This window comes from Mus musculus, chromosome 5 (genome assembly GCF_000001635.26).
Source record: "Mus musculus strain C57BL/6J chromosome 5, GRCm38.p6 C57BL/6J".
Lineage (NCBI taxonomy): Eukaryota > Metazoa > Chordata > Mammalia > Rodentia > Muridae > Mus > Mus musculus.
The window spans coordinates 117857159-117880340 of record NC_000071.6 but is presented as its reverse complement, the minus strand read 5'-3'; the positions used below and the strand labels follow the sequence as shown (position 1 = coordinate 117880340).

Here is a 23182-nt window from a genome sequence, read left to right as displayed (position 1 = left end):
AATCCCCGACTAAGACACCCCCTTTACCTCCCCTCCCTCTCTCTCTCTCTCTCTCTCTCTCTCTCTTTCTCTCTCTCTCTCTCTCTCTCTCTCTAAGATTTACTTATTTAATGTCTATGAGTATACACTATAGCTGTACAGATGTTGCCTTCATCTGGTTGTTGGGAACTACATTTAGGACCTCTGCTCACTCTGGTCAACCCTGCTCGCTCCTATCGGCTCCACTTGCTCTGTCCCAAAGATTTATTTATTATTATATCTAAGTACCCTGTAGTTGTCTTCAGACGCACCAGAAGAGGGCATCAGAACTCATTACAGGTGTTTGTGAGCCACCACGTGGTTGCTGGGATTTGAACTCAGGACCTTTGGAAGAGCAGTCAATGCTTTTACCCTCTGAGCCATCTCTCCAGCTGCAGCTGCACCGCTCCCCCTCCCACCTTACCTTTTCATTGGCACTTATCTCCTGGATGTATTAATACATGCAAAAACAAAGCCAAGTACAGACACTTTCATTTGTACAAAGCTATGAAAGTAACTTGAGGGCCATTTGTCTGTTTATACGTAAGACGTTGGAACAAACAAACAAACAAACACACACACACACACACACACACACACACACACACACACACACACACACACACACACCAATATTGATGATCTCTAGGGTTTCCATGAAGGGTGGAAAAAGTATTAGTGTGGATATTTGGTGTCTTAGAACGTGGTAGAAGCAGGAATGTAAAATATGAAACAATTCCCCGTTCACAAACCCTGGTAACCATGACACATCCAGATTCGAAGCCAATCCTTGCATCTCAGACCTGGCATTCTTGGCCACGCCTCTGGGATCTCAAGCTTTTCTCCCACCTCTCTCTTCCAACCCGAGGAAGTGTGGGACCTCAGGGCCCAGCGAGCACCCACCTCGCTTACCTGTTCGTTCTCTGAATACGGGTTGTTGAGGACCACAGGGACGTTGCCCTTCCCCCACAGATCATTGAAGACTCGATCATTCTCCCCGCCCAGGGGCGGAGCTTTGTGCAGTTTGCCGTCGAGGTCTCTGGAAGGCAAGGTGGCTGGGTGAGAAAGGGTGCTAGACTAGACGGGCAGGATTGCAACCTTGATCTGGGAGTCCTGCATCTGTACAGAACCCCAACTCACTCAGCTCTCTCTGCGTAGCCTGTGGGCCCCAGGCATCTTCATCAGGAGCCCTCCCTCCCCACCTCCCAGTGCCACAGGGAAAGCGGTTCCTGGCTCCTGGGCAAAGCTCCATGGCTGTGGCTTCACGCACCCCTGCCCCTCCCCATTCCCCAGGGCTGAGAATCCGGAAGCCTCCTGGATCTGCCATCATCACCAATATCAGGTATGCACTGTACTGTACGCCCTGTGCACCCAGGAAAGTTAATAATGAGAAAGGCAGGACACCGGACTAGTGGGAGTCCAGCAGAGGAAAGCCAAGACTTACTCAGATCTTGACCAAGGTTTTGGGCTTTTCTGTCAAAAAAACAGCTCAGGAGACATAGCAACAGAAACATTATCACTCACATTGGTGACTAGAGTTAATTAACATTCACCACAAGCCGGGCACTCTACGTGTGGTCCATAAGTGTGCACACACAGGACCACGTGGAGGTCAGAGGCGAGCCTCGGGTGCTGTTGCCCGGGAGACATCCAGCTTGCTTCATGAGTCTCTCAGAGGGCTAGAGATCAAGGACTTGAGAGGACTGCAGAATACAAAGCCCCATGCCCCTGCCTCTGTGTCTTCAGTGCTGGGGAGCCCTCCTTTATATGGATTCTAGGAACCGAACCCAGGTCTTCATAGTTGCAAGGCAAACCATACAAGCTGAAAGGTCACTTGGCCCCTTTATGTGTGTTTGTCTCATTTAACCCTGGACACAGTCCATGGGGTGGGGGTGAGGAATAGCCATCATCGCCATCAGCGCGTACTTATAGATGGTGCAGGTGAGAAGAAGTGAAGGGTTTAGAGCTACCGTCAGCTCCACAGAGTCCAGGACACAGTGGGAGATGAGCTTCCCACCATGCCTGCAGGGAATTATCGTGGCTGAGTCAACTCATATGGAAAGACCCATCTTGACCAAGGGCAAGGCTGTTCCTAGGGATTACAGACAGTAAAAAAGTAAAGAAAATGAGCTGAACCCCAGCACCCACCACCCCCTGCTTCCTGACTATGCACACCAGCTGCCTCTGGCTCCTGCTGCCTTGACGCTCCCGCCATGTTGGATCACACCCTATAGGACAGTGAGCTACAGAAACCCTTTCCTCCCTGTAGGTCGTTCCTGTCACATCATTTCATCCTGACTGTGGAAGAATAATTGATCCAGGGCGAGTGGTAAAGCCACAACTTTCAGCCTGTTGCTTATGTTTACGGTAAGTAACTGTAGAGGCCTCCAGCATCGTGTTTATTTACTACCACTGTCTCCACCATCACTCCTATCAGAGACAAACCTCTAGCTTCCCCTCCTGCTCGTCACTGACACCACACACTGTTACCATTATGATCTTTGCCACATCCTCACTATCACTATCACCAGGACCATCGTCACCTAAGTCATCATCACTATTACCATCTTCACTACAACCATCATCACCATGACTATCATCACCATCATGACCATCGTTGCTGCTGAAACCATCACCATCACTATCACCATGATCACTATAATTACCATCACTATCACGACCACCATTGCTACCCAAACTATCACCACCACTATCGTCATCTTCACCATCACCATGATCACCATATTATCATGACCACAACCATCACTAACCATCAGGACTATAACCATAAGCATCAAAATCGCCATGACCCTCACCATCATCATTTTCCTTGCCCTCCGTGACTACCACAACTGCCACCAGCATCATCACAGTTAAGAATCACACCAGAAAGCTGGGGTCCAGAGAGGAAGTCATTAGCTCAAGTCACACTCCTCAATAATAGGCTCCTGCTTCACTCCAGAAGCCCCATTGCCTCCTGCCCTTTTCTCTGACCAGCTGTCTTGGGTAGGGTTTTACTGCTGTGAACAGACACCATGACCAAGACAACTCTTAAAAGGACAACGTTTAATTGGGGCTGGCTTACAAGTTCAGGGGTTCAGTCCATTATCATCAAGGTGGGAGCATGGCAGCACAAGGCCACTAGGAGAAGACTGTCCCATATGATTAGGAGGAGGGTCTCATTGCTCACCCTCACGGTGACACACTTCCTCCAACAAGGCCACACCTACTTCAACAAGGCCACACCCATTTCAACAAGGCCATAATGGTGCTGCTCTCTGGGCCAAGCATATTCAAACCACCACACCAGCCCAGGCCGAGGCTCTGTAAGCAAGACCCTATAGGGAGCCAGCCTCGGAGAAGACTGAACCATATCAGGGTCACCTCTGTCCTTTCCTGTGAGAGCTGCTTCTCTGCTTCCCTTGTCTGTTGACCCTGCATCCACTTGCCATTGTACCTTATTGTCACTCCGAGTCCCCAACTTCAGCCCACTCTGCCACTTTGTGTCCCTCCTGGGAATTGGTCCTAGGCATGGGGGGTTGTTCTCATCTAGCTCTGTATGTTACCTTCCCAGATTTGGGGACTCCCCACTTCCCCGGTCTGCATGGGCTGTCATTTGGAGTGAAGCAGGAGCTGAGACCCTGGTTCTGGGTGCATTTCCCTATCCGGTGCTCCGATGGGGCCAGCCCACCCTTCCTTGCTGGGCTCCTCCCCATTCCTCCAGTCCATGTCGCAGCCACTTCTGTCCTTCTGCTGGGTGAGAATTACATCATCACAGGGAACATTCTGTCTCACCCTCTTTAAAATGTCACCAAACCGTCCCTGGAGTGGTTCTTGATGGCCAGTGTTTCCCAAGTCAATGGATTACCTGCGCACAATTAACTAGGGAACGGGCTGTGGAGCGCCGCTTCAAATGTCACTCAGCTCCATTTCAGCTCTGTTGTGCCTGAGCTGACAGCGTCACATGACCCCCAAATGGGGCCTCAGCAGACGGGGGGGGGGGTTGGGGGGGAGGGTTAATGCATTTGGGGACATCGGTAATGTACCAGGTACTTGTACACAGTTACTTCATCTCTCTTCAACAGCCATTCCCAGCTCTTGGTTTCAAATGAGAGAGCAGAGCCCAGAGAGGCTATGCGAGTTCCCCAGAGGCCTACAGCCTGAAGCTGATCTGAGTGATGGCTGCTAACTCACATCCCTCCTGTGATTAAAAATAACAGGTTGGAGGGGCAGGAAAGACAAGTCAAGACACTTATATCCTTAGCTACAGGTGACAGAGCCAGATCCCCAGTACTTGTGAGGCCCGTCACCCAGGCAACTCTTGAGGTAGCTCGTCATGTGACCTTGCAGGAAGGAAGGAATTTGAAGGTTTAACATCTATCTCTTGTGTTTTTCTTTCTTCCTTTCTTTCCTCCCTTCCCCACTCCTCCCACCCCTCTTGTTAATGAACACCTTTGTTCAAAGAATGCATTTGGGTGGTTTGGCTAACACAAGCTGAATGTTAGAGTCCTGCGTGATCAGCAGGGAGTGGGCGTTTTTAGTGTGGAGCCCAGGGAATGTCAGGGCTGAGCTATCCAATTTTCATGCACTTAGGACAAATGCAGGAGTAGACCCCACCCCTTGACCCACAGCCAATGGGAGGAGGCCGGGGAGTTCCCGGTTCACCTGCATGTTGGAGCATCCTGGAGCATCCCACAGTGTCTGCTCACAGTGACATGCATATGGCATAGTGGGGACTAGGCAGAACCAGGTCTGACTCTTGGCTTTGTTTATTAAGCCAGGCGAGTCTGGATGTGGAACAGCTCCAGTGTGCCCTTTGTCACATGAGAGTTAATGACAGCATGGACCTACCTGGCACTCATTTGAGGGTACTTGCTAGTGACTCTACTACCTTCTTGTTCTTTCCTTTACAGCCACATTAGATAGGACAAAGGGACTTCTAGTTCTTCAGGGTCTTTGTCCCATCCAGGCAATACCTATACCATCTGGTCTGGGCCACATGTTTCCTGTATTCACTTCTGAAGTACAAATCTTACGTAGTTAGAATCCCATAATTCTCAAATCCAATCCTCACTCTCCCCTCTCCTCTGCTCCCTTTTGTCTGCCCTCAGCCTAGTCCTGGCTCCACTCATCCTGCGAAGTATGTGGGATACCCATCTCTGCTGTCCACTACGTAAGGTCCCGTGTGCACCATGCCTGCCTAGCACACAGCACGAACAAGACACTCAGTCCAATGATAATTCCTGAACAATGGAGGGAGTTGCCGCACAGAGAGATTAGGCTACTAGTCCAAGATCACACAGCCAGAGAGAGAAGCTTGCTAAAGCTGGTTTTTGCTCTTGTCATAGCTGGGCATTCTGGGGAATAGGGATATTACATGGGGGACCCTGGAAGTATATCTGGCTAGACCACATACTCATGAAGAGTTGTAGTAGTTTTTTTAAAAATTTCATTAAATTTAAAAAGTATGTGTGTGTGTGTGTGTGTGTGTATGTGCCCGTGCACGCACGAGCATGCAAACATCACAGCATATATAGAGGTCAGAGGACAACTTACAGGCGTCTAGTCTGTACTTTTCCATGTGACCTGGGGATCAAACTCAGATCAACAAATCGCTCAGCGAGCACCTTTATGTGTCCTGCCATCTTGCCAGGCCCAGAATCTTTGTATTTCGATGCTAGACACTCCCAGACAATGAGGCAAGCGCTCAAACGCCCATCCGCTGGGCAAATGCAGGCACGGTGGCTGTGCTTTTTATGATTTTCCCACAAAAGAACAAACACTGACTCAGGGAGCAGTTGTCTTGTGACTTCTGGGAAGGCTGGCTGGCTGACTTTATTTTGCCACGGCCCCAGTCCAGGGTCTGCCAGGCTGCCCTGAGTCACCTCGCTGCAAGTGAAACTATCTGGGCCTTGACTGTTGAGGTTTTGAGCCAGAGACTTCCCTTTGGTGGAGTCTGCAGGGTCCATGAGCTTTGTGCCTGTCTTCTATACCCACCCATTGTCTGTAACAGCACCACACCTCACGATGACACTGAGGAATCTGGAGACACTGTGCTGTGATGTGCCCATATCAAGCATTGTATCAACACCCCTGAACCTTCACCCAGCCTTGACCAGGTCCTCTGCAGAGGGTACGTGGGAACCGGGTCCATATTTTCTCACAGAACCGACAAATAATCTGGCTCCTCAGAAAGCCCCCATGGCTAGGGCCAAGCCTGAGGACCTGGCAAAGAGCAGGTGTCTCAGGCCTGCATGCCAGGCTCAGGGAAGGTAGGGGCAGTTACCAGACGCCGAGGCTGCTACAGAGCAGCTGGCCCTTGGCAGAAAGCCTGCCCCAGCTTTCCATGGATAAGTTGGCTAAGCCATCCCCCATCCTCCTTGTGCCAATGAGTTCTTCGTTGCTGCTTCCTCCCGGTCTCAGATGCTGGGAGCCGAGTTAACACAAAGACTCCACAGTTATGGAGGTGGGATGTGGGGGTCTTGGCTAAGCCCTCCCCTTAGCTTTATCAGGCTGCTGTCACCCTGGTCTTATTAAAAAGAAGGAGGTGTTGCTTTTTTTTGAGATAAGTCTAGGCTGCCTTAGAACTCACTGTGTGGTCAAGGATGGCCTCAAACTTCTGAGCCTTCTGCTCTCCCCGCTGAGAGATAGGATTACGGTTCTAGGTCATCAACCCTAGTTGACATGGTTGACACAGAAGCAAGGGTCTTGTGAATGCTAGGCAAACATCTCTCCCCTTTGTGCCCTGCTTTTTTTTTTCCCTTGAGACAGGGTTTCTCTGTGTAGCCCTGGCTGTCCTGGAACTCATTCTATAGACCAGGCTGGCCTGGAACTCAGAAATCCACCTGCCTCTGCCTCCCAAGTGCTGGCCTTACTGTATAGCTCAGGCTGGCTTTGAACTTGCCATCTCCCGCTGCCTCAGCTTTCCAGACATCAAGATCACAGATATGAACCACCAGGGTAGGCAGTAAAAGTTTGCTTTGGGGGACAGGACTCCTATAAGGAATCCTGAAGCTGGGAAGAGAGGCAGGGCACTGGGGCTCACCATGACTATAATTATGGATACCCAAAAGCTGAGTAGGACTTTTAAACCCACACCTGCAAGAGGAGGTAAGTAAAGGAAATGGGGGGGGGAGTGGGCTCGGTTTGCATATTGAGGGACAGGAGAACTCTTATTTCCCTGACCCAGCATCCATCCTGTCCCACTTGGACATGGTGTGTGCTAGCAGCCAGCCATTTTTGCAATTCAGTGCAGGTACCCTCGGTATCCCTGGGGGCTACATCTCTGAAAAACAGTGGGCTTTGGGGAGTAAAGCAGGAGGCATAAGCTTGCAAGCATTAGGATCCCAAGTTGCTCTTCAGCATAGCAAACCTCACATAGAAAGTTCCTCCTACGATCTAACCTTTATCCCTTGGCGTCTTCCTTCATCTTGAACTCCTCACCCTGGTCCCTGCCTCAGGACCTCTGTTCCCGATGTGACCTCCTGTCAGTGTCCCCCCTCCCTGGCTTTCACATGACTGGCACCTCTGTCTTCCCCATCTATCATTCTCCTCACCCTGAGCTACTTCCCCCCAAATCTCTGGCCTATTTCCTCCCTGGCATGAGTCACCATGAGAGATGACGGCAAATGTCTATTTGTCTATTCTTCACGTCTCTGATGTGACTGGGGAGGGGAGAGCTTCCCTGGCAAGTCCCTAGCTCCGAGAGCAGAAGAATCAGGGGCAAGACGATGCTTGCTCAAAACTTCACTGGGCGGAAGGCATCGAGAAGCCCGCTGGGGACAGGTTAATTTGGGGGAGGTAGACATGTTGAGTTCTTCCATAGCTCATTCAGGATGAAGGGCTGAGTGTCCAAGTGACAAGACAGAAAGGGGACAAGGCAGGAACCGTGTCCAGGGAAGGACAGATTGGGGAAGACACGCGTGTCTGATGAGGTGAGGGGGGGGGCAGGAAGTGGAAGTCGCTCTGGGTTGTGACATGGAAGTTTGTGGAAGAGGGACTTTACAGTCCCTCTCAGCTATGTGCCTGCTTAGGCAGGCTGGAGCCAACCCTGCTGAGGGTCACTATGAGAGCACTCTGTGTGTGTGTGTATACATGCATGCACATGCACACATAAGCTCACACATGTATGTGAAGGTCAAAGGCCAATTTGTCGAGACGGGGTCTCTCCCTGTTGTGGAATTCTCCAATTAAGCAGGGCTGATTGATGAGCCAACTAACTACCCGGGCAGCTGGTTAGCTCCATCTCCTTAGGACTTGTGGGAGCCTGAGATCTGACCTCAGGTCCTCATGTTACAGAGCTGTGGCTCCAACTCCCTCTTGGCCATCTTTAGGATGTGCAAATGCTAATTAGTTGTGCAGACCCAGGCTGGCCAGCTTGCCCTGCTACAGGGAGAGTGGACCTGGAATCCTGGCTCTTCCATGATGATGGAGAGAGGACTGGGAAGCTCACAGGACCCACCAGACAGAGTTAGATTCTTCCATAACTTGTGCTGGACCTCCTTCTCATCTTGAAAGGTCACAGGTCTTGGTCATCTTGCCCTACATTGGTTACTCTGAGCCAGAGGAACTGCAGGGTATCAGTTTCCCTTTCAAACTCTGATGAAATGTTCTGAAAGTTTCAGACACCCAGAGGCTGCCAAACATCCCACAGGCAAGAGAGAGCCATCTATGAGGCAGCAAAGCACAGCCTTGGACCCGAGTCTGGTCTGGCTGCTTGCTGCTGTGTGGCTTGGGAGAAAGGACAATCTTCCATCCTTGCTTTTGATATCACAGAAAGGGGGCACTTTAAGAAACAAGAGAGACTGACCTAGAGATTTTAGCATGGGGCCAGCCTCCCTGGGAGTGGTCAGCAGAGATGGACACATGATACAGTCCTCCAGCTCGGGTTTGTCGCATAGTCAGGCGGTGGGCAGGTGGGTCTACAGGCTACCCTTCCCCCTACAAGCTGCTTCTTTTGTCCCCTTCCCTGCAGACTCTTCCTGAGAGGCCTGTCAGTTACAAGCAGGGCTATGTGACCCTTGCTAAGTGGCTTTACCTTTCTAAGACTCAGTTTGTTCATTTAGAGAAGTGGGCTGAAGCCACATGCCCTACTTCTATGTGACTTCTGAAGAGGCACTTAGGGATTCACAGAGAGACTTGTGAAAGGGTATAGGGGGCGGGTTGGTTATCTGATCAGGGCCAGGATGGCCGGCTGTTCCAGATGGATGCTGGACTGGGGACCTTGGCCTCCTTAGAACCCTGCCTCAGGGCAGCAAGCTGAGCAACCTCAATATCTTCGGACACTTTATTTAAAGTGACCGCTCTCAAATGCAGAAGGTGCTAGAACTCTGGGGTTATTGCCTCCCTTTCGCCACTTGTTGGGGCCCACCTGGCTTCTGGGGTGAGGGGATCGGGCTGTCTCTTAGAGAGACATGTCATATTTGGTCCCTGAAACCCCAGTGATGGAGCAGGGAGCTTAGTCTACTCCTAAGAGGAATGAAGGACCACAGAGCCAGGACAGGCAGCATCTTCAACTAGCAAGTGGCTGCTGCTCCCAGTGGCCCGAGGAGTCACTTGCTAGTTGAGTGTGCCCTAGGTGTAGGATCCGGGTAGGTTATTCCATTGTCTCCCTAGTGGCTAAAAGTAGCCTCCAAGTCACCAGTTTCAACCCTAACTCCCAAGCAGTGTCTAGTCAGGGAGGTCATAGGGAATACAAGATAGTCCTCACTGCTGTGTGCACAATGGTCCCCAGTGGTCTCAGGGATGCCAGTGTGAGACTGACCCCAAGGACAATGTGACTTTGGGACTTCGAGTTCCTAATTCAGTACACCCGTTTTGCGGTTTGATTTCAGCCTTCAGGAGGCTTCATGTCAGTGGGTGGAGACATCGTGGGCTGTAGCTCTCTGAATTTGGGGGTGCTCCTTGCATTGTGTGCTAAGGAAGTGGAACCATCTGGGGACAGAAGGCCCTACCATGCCAAGGACAAGCCCCACCTAAGGACAAAGGGTTTCAATAACCACATGGCAGGCAGGAGTTCTGTCTTATGCATACTGATAGTTTTGGTCTTCCAGGTGTGAGCCTACGGAAGCGGGCACATCAAATGAAGTCAGACTGACCTGTCGTCTCATTGAAACAGAATTGCTCATTTCAGAAAACTGGGTCACAAAAGATGGCATCCCTGTGGTACTTGAGACACCAAGCTGACACAGCTATGTCTGCCTATATCTGATGCTCCTGGTGTGGTGCAGTTCAGGGTCTGGACACGCACCTTTGACTGCAGGCTGAGGTCCCCCCAGGTGTACTGATACTGTTGACTGCTGTCTCTCTCCTTAGGAGACTGACATTGTCCCTTATACTTAGGACTGTAACATCTGAGATGAGGGAAATACCGTAGGGGCAGGCCATGCCAACCACACACTAGCTTCAGGCTAGGAAGGCGGGCAGGATGTCATGTGAATACGAGCCACCAAGTCAGGGGAACAGATGTCCTTTAGAAAGAAAGGTGCCTGTCCCTCAGAACCCATTCCTTGCTGTGGGTGGCTTCTCAGGGCTCTAAGCCTTCCGGAGTGACTTTCTCTTAAAACGCAGCTTTTCTTTCTTTCTTTCTCTCTTTTTTTCCTCTCTTCCTTTCTCTCTTTCTTTTTCTTTTTTTCTCTCTTTTGCTTTCTCTCTTTCTCCCTTCCTTCCTACCTTCGATCCTTCCTTTCTCTCTCTCTCTCTCTTTTTTTATTTTAAAGATTTATTTATTATTATATCTAAGTACACTGTAGCTGACTTCAGACAAACCAAAAGAGAGCATCAGATCTCATTATGGGTGGTTGTGAGCCACCATGTGGTTGCTGGGGTTTGAACTCAGGACCTTGGGCAGAGCAGTCAGTGCTCTTACCTGCTGAGCCATCTTGCCAGCCCCAAGCCTCAGCTTGCTTATGACTTTTGGCCAAGCCATTGCTGAATTCACATCCACGGTGGATCTGGGTAGCCAGAGGGAGGACCATAACAAGAGAGTTTGTACAGAGCCATTCTCAAGTCAGAAAGATGGATGTGTGGGCAGTGTCCTATGTCACCCTGCCTGTGCCTTTTTGGAGAAAGGCAGGTGGTAGTTTCTATGGAATGAGTATGCTTCTGTTACAGTCTCTCTTGCTCTGTAACTACACTAGCACCCCCTCTTCTGGAAGGCAGCTATGCTTACCCCTATACCACTGATACCACACCAAGAACTTTACATTCTATGTGGCAACTTTGTGCTCTTCTGTGTCACCTGAGGGACAGGGTCAAATTAGCCACATGGTGGGGAGTACCCAGCACCCGTTGTGGGTCTTTTGGGGGCGAACTCACATCACATAGGGCTCAGGAGTGCAAGTGCACTTGTAAGAAAACCCAAGGGGTTCTTGCGCCCACAATCTCTGACCCAACTACAAATCACAATCAGATGCATGAAACATCGATCCAGTTAATGTCAGCTGCCCTTGGCCGGGGCACTCTACCACACTGACTAAAAGACAGTCTCATTGAAAACTCATCGAACTTCTCTACTGAGGAATAGGGTTGGCTGAGTAGGACCAGCTTGTGCCATGAGCATAACAGATATAACCCTGGAGCCCAGGCACGCAGCACAGGCTCAGATGCACTTGGGGTTTGGATTCTGAGCATCTCATCGCCATCTTGGCAGGATGGGTTGGGCTATAGGGTTTGACAGTGGAAGAGGCAGAGGGAATTCCCTAATTGCTGGGTATACATCCCTCGGCCAGGGCCAGCTGCTCTCTTCTCCCTCAGAAGGAGCTGTCATCGCCCAGAGTTTGGTCGGATCCCTTCCACCAGTGATTTCAAAAGCAGGCGTTCAGGGGCAACAGGAGGAGACATGCCTAGAACTTTAGAATCTACCCCCAGAACGCAACACTGAAGACTGTGGTTTATGGCTGCTGCAACTAATTCTGGGTTCCTTTCCCCTCTTGCGAATCCTCCCTTGTCCTCACCTGACCACAGAGAGGAGAGCGTGGAACAGGGTTCAGAGTTCAACTCTTCCCTGCTCTCAGGACCACAGCATGAGCTACACACCTAGTGAGCCCTGTGTACATGCCCATAAGTCCCTCCAAGGCCACCTCCATCTCCCTGAACCCCGGTCATGACACATCTTTTCCATATCCCACCGTACAGGACTCTGGGGACACACACACAGGACAAACGTGTAAAGACACAATTCCCTGGACCGTGGTTGTTAGTGACTCTGGGATGCACAACAAGGGCTGCATCCTCAAATGACGGCTCACTCGCCACGCATGACTGAAATTTTTAGGGAGGGATAATGGGTAGCCAAGCCATGTGGATGGGCAGGTAGGCTGGCTCCCAGACTGCCCGTTGACGCCTCCATGTGCACGCCTATGCACAAGCACACACTTGCACACCTGTGTAGCTTACCTGTCCACCTGGATTCCTGTGTCTTTCATCTCTGCTTTGGCTGGTCCCCCTCTGTTGACTGCTTTTCCCCCACCGGTGAGGATGCTCAACACAGGTTCTATCTCTTTGAGCAGTTCATCCTGTTCTCCGCTGTCCTGGAGGTTGGCCTTGGTATTTTTCATTGTGGGGTCAATGGCCACACCATTAGCCTGGGAGACTGAGCCGGCTCCCTGTCCACGGCCTTGGGCATGCTGAGGTCCGTTACTGGGACCTGGGACCCTGTCTACTGCTAATGGCTGGTCTTTGCTGGCTGATGGCTGGCGAGACAGATCGACAGCTTTGGTGGGTGTCCCCAGGGGCTGGGTCACACGGATGGTCTTGGGGGTTCCATCCCCTGTGAAGGTGGTCTCCAGGTGTGTAGTAAAGCCCTCAGGGCCTCTCAGAATGAGGACCACATGGGTCTCAGAGGCAATGCCCCTGAGAACTTCCAGAGCGCTGTCATAGCTGAGGTCTACCAGGGGCCGATCATTGACGGCGAGAATGATGTCGCCGGCTTGGATAAGGCCGCTCTGCTCCGCGGCACCTCCTCGGATCAGATCTGAGATGATCACCGGGGGCTTGCTGACCCGTTCCTTCACCAGGAAGCCCAGACCTCCCACTTTGCGTTTGAAGAGACGGACAGAAATGACGTTGGGTTGGATCTGCTGGACCCCAAACGTGTGCTCTTCCATGGTATCTGTGTCCTTCAGAAGACCTCCAAGCCAAGACGACTCCCACAGGAACCTGAGCTACTCCGGGCAAGAACCGGCTGCAGAGTTTCTGTCGCCTCTGTCTTTGACGTCAACTTGACGTCACCTGCTCATTGCCGTTCGGCCTTGGGTGGCATGATTTCATGTGTTCCCGCCCCCTTCCTTATTCTCTAAGGAAGTCAAGGTTGACCAGGCAGACGTCAGGAACAGTGATGGGTTGTGTCCCTAAGCAACAGGTCAGGAAGACTGGAGGCTTGCCGTGTCTGATGACTGTGACGCACAAACATGGGAACTAGGCTCTGGGCATCTTGGTCACCAGCTTGTCAGATGCAGAGGTGATGTAGGGGCTCCTACCTGGAGCTAAACAGAAGGGAGAGGAAAGTAGATGAGAAGAGAAGGAGAGAGAGTGGAGTGGGCACCGAATACCTTGGAGCTAGGATGGAAAACCCCGAGGCACAGAGGCCTGGGGAGGCTGAAGCCAAGCCTGACGCATGGCTGGTTTACGTTTTTTAGTTAGTGGTGGTCACCTGGCTTTAATCCCTGCGACCAAAGCTCTCAAGAACCAAAGGGCTTCCTTGGGGACACCAGAGCCAAGATAGCCCGGCAACCCCAGAGACTCAAGGGTAAGCATCCTCAGCCTCCTATCTTTCCCACCGAGAGCCACGGCTCCGACTGTTACACTGTCCTCTGTTTCCCGGGTTTTGCAAACATTTCCCATTCACTTCTGAGAAGCCCCTCTGGCTTTCCACTCTGGAGCCTCCCCATCGAGAAGGAAAGATACTACTGAGCAGATATGGATAAAAGATACTACTGGGCAGATATGGATGCCGTATCTCACGGTACCATGGGTGGAAGAGTCCAGCTAACCCCCTGCTGTCATTTTCTTCACCCTTAGCTCATTTCCATTGTAAAAACAGACAGGGCACCGCGTTAAGGCGAAGCGAACGCTTTCAACGCCAGAGAGGTAGGTCCGCGCAAAGCTCGAATATGTTTGCCCCCCACATTACACATAAAACACCCCAGCAAGGGAACATGAGGAAGACGGGCGGTGACCCTCTAGGCTTAACAATAGCACATAACACGTTGAACCAATCTATATTCACTAGTGGGAAAGGAAAAAAAAAACGAGAAGCGAAAACTAACACGGTAGTTTCTGAATACTTCATTCTCCACAGTTACTTCTTCCCTTCTTTGATGTTCACAGAAACCCAGCCCTCCACCTGAAGCCCCAACTTGAAAGAGGGCTCAGTGCCTTGTCCTAGGTCACATAGCAGAGTGGGTGGAGGGGTGGGTGGGTGGGGAATGGGCCAGCTTCGCTTTCAAGTCCGAACTTTGAAAGTCAACCTGCTAATTACTTTTCATGTATAGGTTCACAGTTCCCGTATTTACTTCTTTAAAATACTGTCGATTTTCAAACTATCGGTTGGCCCAGTGTAGGGATTTGGGTTTGGGGTGCCAAAAGCCAACTCAGACCAAGCTGTAGGATGGTAGCAATAGCTCAGACCAGATACATTCAGGGAGTTGTGTTTCGGGGGAAGCTGTGGGCTGTGACAGGTGATCCTCAGGAGTGGGGGGATGGGGGATGGGTGTGGGACCGTGGGGGTGGGGTGGGGTATGGATGGAGGTGGGTGGGGATGGGTGAGGGGCTGGGGGGATGGGAGATGGGTGTGGGGCTGTGGGGTGGGATGGAGAATGGATGGGGGATGGGTGGGAGATGGGTTGGAGGTTAGCAAGTCAATTTTTTTTTGCAAGTCAATCTTTTCATCTACTTTTCTCCTCTCCTCCAAAGCCCCAGTTCTCCCTGTATCCCTAAACTCCTCCTTACAGCATCCCCACCATGCCTTCACACGAGGAGGGACACCCACCCGCCCGCCCTCAAGACTTAATTGAAGCGCCTTGCTTCTCCCTTTCCGCAGTTTCCCAGAGCCACACCAAGGGCTGAGTCAGCCGACCCAAGCGCCCACTGCCTCTGAGAACAGGAGTTGACTGCAGAGGCCCCACCTGCCTTTCAAAGGAGGTTCCCCCTCCCCCCACACCCCCCAGGGTCCCTTGAAGGAGGCTGATTAGTGTTTTTTTGCAGCTTGCATTATGTAACCCCACCAGCCGCTCTGTGTGGGTTGGGGAGTAACGAATCCCTGGCCCAGCCTGGGCTGCCTCCATCTGCTGCTGCTCTCTGTGTGTGTTTCTGTGTATTCAAGCGTCGCCCTCACGCTGTGGCATTTCTCTGCTGTGTGTGGCCCGGGTGTCAGCATCCTGAGTATTTTTTAGCATCTTGCTGCCCAGGCTTTGGTTTGCAGGGAAAAGCCCCCAGGACCACCAAGCCCTTCCTTGTCTAGAAGGATGGCGTCACTCTCTTGCTTCCTTAGCTTTCCCATAAGCTCCCTGTCTTCCAGGGGCCAAGCCACAGTCATAGGTGGAGACAGCTGGGGCTGTAGAGCTCTCCCCAGGGTCTACACTTGCTTCTGGGCTCCGTCCTTAAACGGAAGAAGGGTCTAGGCAAGGGCCGCAATCTCATTTGTTACAAATGCTGGCTTAGGCCTTAGTAAAGGAGAGAGAGAGAGAGAGAGAGAGAGAGAAAGAGAAAGAGAGAGAGAGAGAGAGAGAGAGAGAGAGAGAGAGAGAGAGAGAGAGAGAGGAGAGAGATCGCAAGAGCATAGACTTGACCTTTAGCACGCCTTGCTTAAGAGAGAACAACTAGAAACAAAGCGTGCACAGTGCCGTTTACCCTCAGCCATGCCCAGCTCCGCCTCTGTCTCTGCCCGTCTTCTAAGTGGGCCTCTTAGATGATGCCTGAGAAGCTAGGATCTATCCTCTTCTCCCTCCCTCCCTCCCTCCCTCCCTCCCTCCCTCCCTCCCTCCCTCCCTCCCTCCCTCCCTCCCTTCTTCCCTCCTCCTCCTCCCTTCCTTCATGTGCTACTGGGAATGAAACCCAAGGCTTCATGTATACTAGAAGGCATCCCCAACCTTCTGATTTTTTATTTTGAGACAGGGTCTGGTTGCCCAGGCTGACCTTTAACTCGCTCTGCAGTTTCGGGAGGCCTTGAACTTGCTCTCCTCCCACCTCAGCCTTCTGGGGAGCTGGGATTACAACCTGAGCCTCTCCTCCCAGCAGCTGTCACAGTCTTAACCCCACAGCGAGTGAGCGCTCCGGGTCTCCTTTTCCATCTAAAAAAAAAAAGCCACCTCATCTTCCATCACAATTGGGTCTAATCCTGATCAGGGTCAAGGCCAGTTGCAGGTAGACACTCACAGGGACACTTATTTGTCCCACTTTGCAAACATCCAGTTCCCTGGGCCACGGAGAAACTGGCTAAAGTGCTTCCTGACTCTGTCTGTTTCCGACTGGGCTCCTTATTTCCCCTGAGCCTCAGTTTCCTTATCTGTAAAATGGCTTCCGAGAAGCAGCCATCCCAACTGATTAACCTGGAGAATTCAACTGACAGAGGCCTGGCACGCTCAGAAAAACTGGTCTCTGGTTATTATTATGTAACATGATGATTTGGGCCTCCTGGGTTTTAATCAGCATGTGGGTTTTTTTCCCCCCTGTTCTATCAGTGTCTTTTTGTGTCAGTCTCTAAGGGGACCCTCCCCTGCAGATGACTCTGAGGATTCTGGTCACTGTGAAATCACTGTCTTCAGGGAGATAAAAGCTAGGCTGAATGGCCTGTCAGTTTGTCTCTACACTCTGGAGCTGAGATTCCCAACAAATTATGCTTGCATACGCACGCACACAGGCACACACATGCATACGCGCGCACACACACACATGCATACGCATATGCATGCATGCATATGCACGCACACACTCACATACAGAGTACATACCATGGAAACCACACTTGGACATGAGTCTCTGTTGAGCACTTTGCTTGGTCTCCGTGTATTTCTTTCCTTTCCCTTGCTCTGAGGAAATAAGTGGCTGACTGTCGGAGGAGGAGGTGACGGCCAGAGAGAAGCAAGCAGTCAAAGCAGGTCATGTCGACACTACCTCCTTGTTGTGTGTGATCCTGGGTGGGTGCGAAGCTCTATGCTCTGGGCCTCATTTCCACAATGGGAGGAATGGGGAGAGTGGGAGCCCTTGGCTAGGAAGGGAGCCACGCCCTCGGCATGGGATTTGATGTCTGTTGTTACCAGAGGAGCTCGGATGTGAATGCCCCATGTTATTTTTCTGGTTTTGGTGGTGGTGGTGTTTTGTTTCTTGTTTTGGGAAAGGTGAGACTTTACTCTCTGTTTGGCTAAGTTATCAATAGCCTCTTATGAAGAGGAGTGGGAAGGGAGACTCCGAGGAAGTTTAATAGTCAGGGTTAGACCCAGTCTGAATGCCCATCGCTGACACAATGGCACCCCATCTCTCCTCTGCGGCGGCCTCCCATTTTAGCCCAAGTGCTGATCAAGGTCACGCCCAGGGTCTTTCCTCACGCATCTGAAGGATGTAAGCCGCTCTTGAGGCATCGGTTATCCTGTCTTGTTGAAGAAGAGCCATTGAGAGCTCCTGTGTAGCATGTTCATTGAAACACAGGGGACAGGGGTCTGGAGAATCTGGGTGTGGGGCACATTCAGTGTTGTGAACTCAGATTGAAACGCAGGTATCTGAAGTTCCCAGGAAGAAGCAGGGGTGGGAAAGAAAGAGAGAGAGAGAGAGAGACAGACAGACAGACAGACAGCCAAACAGAAGCCTTCCCTGTGTTAAAGGCCTATAGGCCGAAGGATTAAACGTTGAGAACATGAAGAGTTGGAATGTTGCAGATCAGAGTCAAATTGTCTCTTCAGTGTCTTTGAAAGTTGCTCATCCCACACCCCACTGATGGACCCAATGTCCTTGTGGCTCTTGAAACTTTAAAAAGTATTCTTAGCTAGCCACTAGCTCCACGGGAAGCTAAGGATGTCATCGGATGACACCTGTAGCAGAGTCTCCCCAGCTTTTCTGTGACCACCCACCAATGCCCCCACTAATGAGTCCCGTGAAGAGTTTCAGACTCTTCCGTTGTTCTGTAGCTAATAAAATCTCACGTAGCTCCTTCTCATGGCAGAACATAGGATCTGGGGAACCTGAATCTCTCTATTCCCAAGCCCTGGTCATGCACATTTGGCTCCAAAATAAAACCTCTCTCTTCCTCTCTTTGGGGTGAAGTTTGAGGTTTTGCATTCACCAACCACGTTTGATGGTGGTGAGCCACATGGCCCCAGACGGCAGCTGCCTGCTGTATGTTGGCTTCCTTCACTGCGGCTATGAGGTTCTGGAAGAGTCCAAGTGCATCTCAGACTTCCAGGACTTGCATGAGAAAAACATTGCAAAACTTGTCACTTCTTTTCTTTCCTGAATTAGGTTTTTTACTAGGTTAGCTCAGGCTGGCCTTGAACTCATGACTCCCTCACTGATAGCTTCCCAAGGGGTAGGATTTCCCCATTAATAAATTTAAAATATTGTTTCCATCTAGAAAGGATACCATTATGGGTATATTAAGCTAAATAGAATTATGAAAGTGGCTTTTGTTAGCTGTCTGTCTGTCTATTTCTCTACCTATCTTAATATTTTTGTGGTGCTGAGGGTGGTACCACACATACATGCCAGGCAGGTGCTGTCCCACCGAACTGGGACTCTTCTCTCCCATTACCGTGACGACCACGAAGCTGACTAGTTTACCATAGCTCTGAAGGCACTGCCCTCAGACAATGTGGGTCTAAACTGTGTTAGGTTAGGCCTGTGAGATGGCTCAGCGGGTAAAAGTACTTGTCACCAAGTGATGATCCGAGTTTAATCCCCTGCCAAGCCTGATGACCGGCCCCAGTTCAAGCCCTACAACCGACACTGTGGAAGGAAAGATGGAAGCCTAGAAGTTGACCTCTGACTTTTACATGTGGTGGTGCTAAGCATGCCCATTTGATGAATCAATAAATGTTAGTTAGGTCCCTGGAGACTCCCCTCCCTCTTGTCTCCTGAGAATCTACTGGAGATTTAGCTGGGCACAGGCATGGGCGGGAATGATGGAGGAGAGAGAAGCCAGTGTTACACAAGAAAGATTAGAACTGGTGTGTTCTGGACTAAAAAGTCTACCACCTGGAATCTGCCCTCTGGGCATCGGATGAACCCTCACACGAGTGTGTTTCAGAGAACAAGATGGATATCAACAGACCAAAAAGGAAGCCCCCATACATATTATCAGGTGAGAAAATGCATGCATGGTAGATTCTGCACACATAAATACAGTGATCACTCTGGAAGGGGAAGATGCCCATAGCAGATCTTCTAAGGCTCTGCAAATCAGAGGTCAGTGGGCATGCCCTTGTCACCAAACAACATTCCTCATCCTGGGATGCCAGATCACTGAGGCTCTGAACACCGATGTCCTATGTTTTAGATGAACGGTAGTAAGGAAAACAAAACCTAGCCCGTGAGCTTGCATCTGTTTGCACTTTGCACGGCCACAAGGTCGCTCTCAGCTCGGTGCCACAGCCTTGTGGCCGTCTCCCTCCAGTCCTACTTAAAAAACAGATTTCAAGTTCCCAAGTCTTAAAAAGAGCACAAGACACAGCCAACCCCCATACAAACAAAAGGCACCCCCCTCCCCGAAACAGTGCCCCCTTTAAACAATACACCAAACTTCCGTAGTCTCGTTGAGTCACTAATTTGCAGCCTTTAAGGATCCAAACTGAACGGATCTCTTCCCACGCCAGCCAGCCAGAGCCCCAAGCCTGCCACACCCCTGCATGTCAGCAGGGTGTGCTGGCACCCCATACCTTGGGGATCCCAGCGTCTTTGGGTCCTATAGTGAATCCCCAGGTAACCATGGAGCGCCCCCCCCACCCCCCCCCACCCCCGCTTGGCAGCTGCAGTCTGCAGAGGATAACTTGGACTTTCTCAGATGGAATCCACAGCTGGGGAGGAAGAGTTTCAGCTCTGAGTCAGGACTGAACAAGATTGTAGAAGCCTGATCCTAGTGGCCAGGGGGTCCTGGGGATGGAGCCTCTCTCGCATTGTGGCTTGGTACAGACTCTTTTAATATTGGATAATATTGATCCTCAATTGAAACTGTACATGCTTTCTTTGGTGTGGCTACCGAGAATTTGGATGTTTTCCTTCGGATAAACCGTATAGGATGTAAACCACATAGGATGCCAATAAACATACACACAGGAATACACACATGTGTGCATAACACATGCATGCATGCACATATATATATTCATGCATACATATACACACATGCCTAAGGACCTATCAATAAGCCAAGGGAAAGCAAATATGCCCTGTGGTGCTGTGTCAGCCTGGGCCAGTGTTAAGCTGAGGTGGGGCTGATCTGTAAGGATCTATCAGGCTAGCCCTCAGTAGTATTATTATGCTGTTGAACATCAAACGAACCTCTAGAATCCAGTCTGTTTACCCACAGATCAGCACAGCTCTCTGACCTCATCAGAGATGGTTCTTTGTGCAGTGGAGGGGGTTAGTGTGAAACCTGGTCAAAGGGCAGAGATTAAGCGTCCCCAGATGGCTTGGCCACAAGTGGGAGATGCAGGACACTCTCTATGCCCTTCCGGGCTCAGAGAACATCAGAGATGAGGGTGTGGAAGGAATGTAAGAACCAGGGGATGGGGGAAGACTGGAAATGAACTCTGTCTCATGTATAGGACGGGGCTGCTGCACCCGGGACCTTACAGCTGTGGCTGCCTGTACAAGATCGAGCCAGTCAGTAGTCCAGCACTTACTGACAACTGATGGCCTCTGGGTGAGGAAGAATCAGTGTTCTTTAAGGGTGTGGCTCCAGACAGGTTGACCATGCTCCAGGGAATGGCCCAACATCCAGGAGTATGTGGGTAGCGCAAGTTGGAGTCTATGGGTTATTTAAAGAGAGAGGTGGGAGAGGACAGGAATGTGGGGGTGGGTAGGGAGGTGGGGGTTGAGCTGGGTGGAGTTAGGACGAATCCGATCAAAGCACACTGTATGAAGTTTTCAAAGGACAGAAATATTTTTAACAAGTTAGCGAGGAATGACATTCGAGATATATTACTCTGCTAGGCAGTGGTGGCACACACCTTTAATCTCAGCACTCAGAAAGCAGAGGCAGGCGGATCTTTGAGTTCGAGGTCAGCCTGGTCTAGAGAGTGAGTTCTAGGACAGCCAGGGCTACACAGAGAAACCCTGTCTCAAACAACAACAACATCTATTGCTCCATTTAAATGCAATGTGAACCACACACTAACATAGGACAATTACTTATATATCTGATTAATTGTTCACATTTCCATGTGAGTTTGATGTATATCAGTTATTTCTGGAGCAGTTCCCAGGCCCTCGGAATTGGTACTTACTTCCCTGAAAGGTGTAAGAGTTGGGTTGTGAATGGGAACCTTCTTCCTTTTGGGGTATTCTTTTATACTTGGTTATAGATTAACTGTTTTGCTTACTTAATTATTACTTTGATTTCTATTTTCTAAATATCACTTTCCCCAATCGGGACAAGGCCTTTGAAGCCAGGCTGTCTCTGCTCGGCTTTGTGACCGTGGAAACGTACTTAAGGTCTCTGGGTCAGTGTCACCATCTACAGTGTCTGTAGAGACAATGACAGTGCTGGCATGCAACTGTGTGGATGGACAGAGATGAGAGGGTTGATTTCTTTGCTAACGTGCCATAGACTAGGCGGCGTATTTCCCTTTTACTTCCACGGAGCTGAGTCTGACTGTTGTCTGTTTATCTTTCTACTGCGAGTCTTTGGTATGTTGTGCAGGGCACTTGGGTACTGTGGATGGATCCCGATTCCCAGGACAGTGAATGCATATCCCCAAGGCAACAGCTCCTCCTTGGGGTGTAGAAAGAGCCCAGAATCAAGAATGCTGGGATGCCAAGCCTGAGAGATGCAGGAAGAGACATGCAAGCCCCCCAGAACTCGGTGGTACATGTGCACTGTGAAGAAGGAGTAGGAAAGTCAGTCTACCACCCTGGGAGAGCTACAGGGATCTGTCCCCATACTGGAAGAGACAAGGGGAATCACAGCTCTTTCATCACAAAACGCAATTACCAGAGCTAGCTCAGCCACCTGTGTGCTACAGCATCCATCATGATGACAGAAAGTTCCAGAGTTCAGAGTGAGGCCCTTTCTATTGCCTTCCACTCATCCCTCACCCTGGCTGGACCTGCTCACCACTGGGTAGAGGTCAAAGCCAGGAATCTGGAGCCAGAAAGACAAGAACCTGGGACCCAGGTCTACTTTCTGCTAGCCTCAGATTCCTCATCTGTGACATGGGACTGTTGATGGACTCCATCAATAAATTAATTACAGGAGAAAATTAAGTGGGTGTGTGCTCGGGGAGGGAGGGTTACATGGGGCTCATGCGTATCATTCTTGACTGTTACCTTTAGAGTTGCTTTAGGTTTGTCGCCAAGACACACGAAACTCAATGGCCCAGAACTATTCACCAACACCAGGGAACAGAGCCAGCGAGGGAGGCCATCAATTGATGAGTGGATTAAAGAAAAATCTGGAATATGTGTGAATGTCACAGAGTTTGTTTCTTTGTAAAGAATGAAATTACATTTGTAAAGGATGTGAGTTGTTTTGTTTTTGTTTTTTTCAGTGAAGGGGATGGAACTGGAGATCACCAGCAACATTGTTACTGTGTCAAATGAACTAAGCCCGACTCAGAAACACAGGTAAAAGGCTGAAGTCCCCCACGAGTCCAGGCCATCCTGGGTGACCCAGAGAAGCTCTATCAGAAAAGGAAAAAGAGGAGGGGCCACATATTTTCTCTACGTGAAATCTAGACTAAGACATTTTTAGGATGTCAAAGTAGAAAGGGGGCTATGTTGGGAGAGGAAGGAATCAGCAGAAGAGATGGGAATATGGGGTGGCTGTAAGCAAAGCACACTGACTACACACAGAAAACACCCTTTGGACTTTACTCTGACAGTGATGGTGAACCTCGGAGGTACCGTGTGGGCTGAGGTGAGATTCTGATTTTATAAACATTGTTCTGGCTGCTGCTGGCTGGAAGACTGAAGGAAACCCTAGGGTGGCTACCGGAGCCCAGGCAGGAGCCATTTCAGG

At 50.5% G+C, this 23182-nt stretch overlaps 1 protein-coding gene and 1 long non-coding RNA gene across 4 annotated transcripts in view, besides 6 other annotated features; one reads left to right on the top strand and one right to left on the bottom strand.

The window, feature by feature from the left end:
- Positions 1-13502, bottom strand: part of Nos1 (nitric oxide synthase 1, neuronal) — a 92002-nt gene extending 78500 nt beyond the window's left edge. Inside the window, exons 1-2 of the mRNA NM_008712.3 lie at positions 12415-13502; positions 931-1057 (exon numbers count right to left, since the gene is read on the bottom strand). Of these exons, the coding sequence (NP_032738.1) occupies positions 931-1057; positions 12415-13124 (837 nt within the window). The 5' untranslated portion in view covers positions 13125-13502. The remainder of the gene's footprint in view (positions 1-930; positions 1058-12414) is intronic.
- On the top strand, positions 1018-22784 carry Gm30360. Of its 3 annotated transcripts, XR_001784947.2 has the most exons (4): positions 1018-1077; positions 1312-1360; positions 2288-2385; positions 5130-5356. It is a non-coding gene; the product is annotated as a predicted gene, 30360 (long non-coding RNA). The 3 variants fall into 3 exon arrangements; XR_387637.3 differs by lacking the exon at positions 5130-5356 and adding an exon at positions 22713-22784 and having other exon boundaries at positions 1037-1360; XR_387638.4 differs by having other exon boundaries at positions 1037-1360.
- Positions 12954-12976: a protein binding site, noted in NCBI's record as "+150/+164 NRF1 site". NCBI's record gives the evidence for it as "EXISTENCE:protein binding evidence [ECO:0000024][PMID:19615412]".
- Positions 12954-13974: a biological region, named in NCBI's record as "Nos1 exon 2 regulatory region". NCBI's record gives its function as "regulatory_interactions: Nos1".
- Positions 13131-13974: a promoter, noted in NCBI's record as "-859 to -9 promoter fragment". NCBI's record gives the evidence for it as "EXISTENCE:reporter gene assay evidence [ECO:0000049][PMID:12456803]".
- Positions 13221-13254: a protein binding site, noted in NCBI's record as "CRE". NCBI's record gives the evidence for it as "EXISTENCE:protein binding evidence [ECO:0000024][PMID:10900019]".
- Positions 13221-13254: a protein binding site, noted in NCBI's record as "CRE". NCBI's record gives the evidence for it as "EXISTENCE:protein binding evidence [ECO:0000024][PMID:10900019]".
- Positions 13310-13337: a protein binding site, noted in NCBI's record as "-228 SF1 site". NCBI's record gives the evidence for it as "EXISTENCE:protein binding evidence [ECO:0000024][PMID:12456803]".
- Positions 22785-23182: the final 398 nt, after the last annotated feature.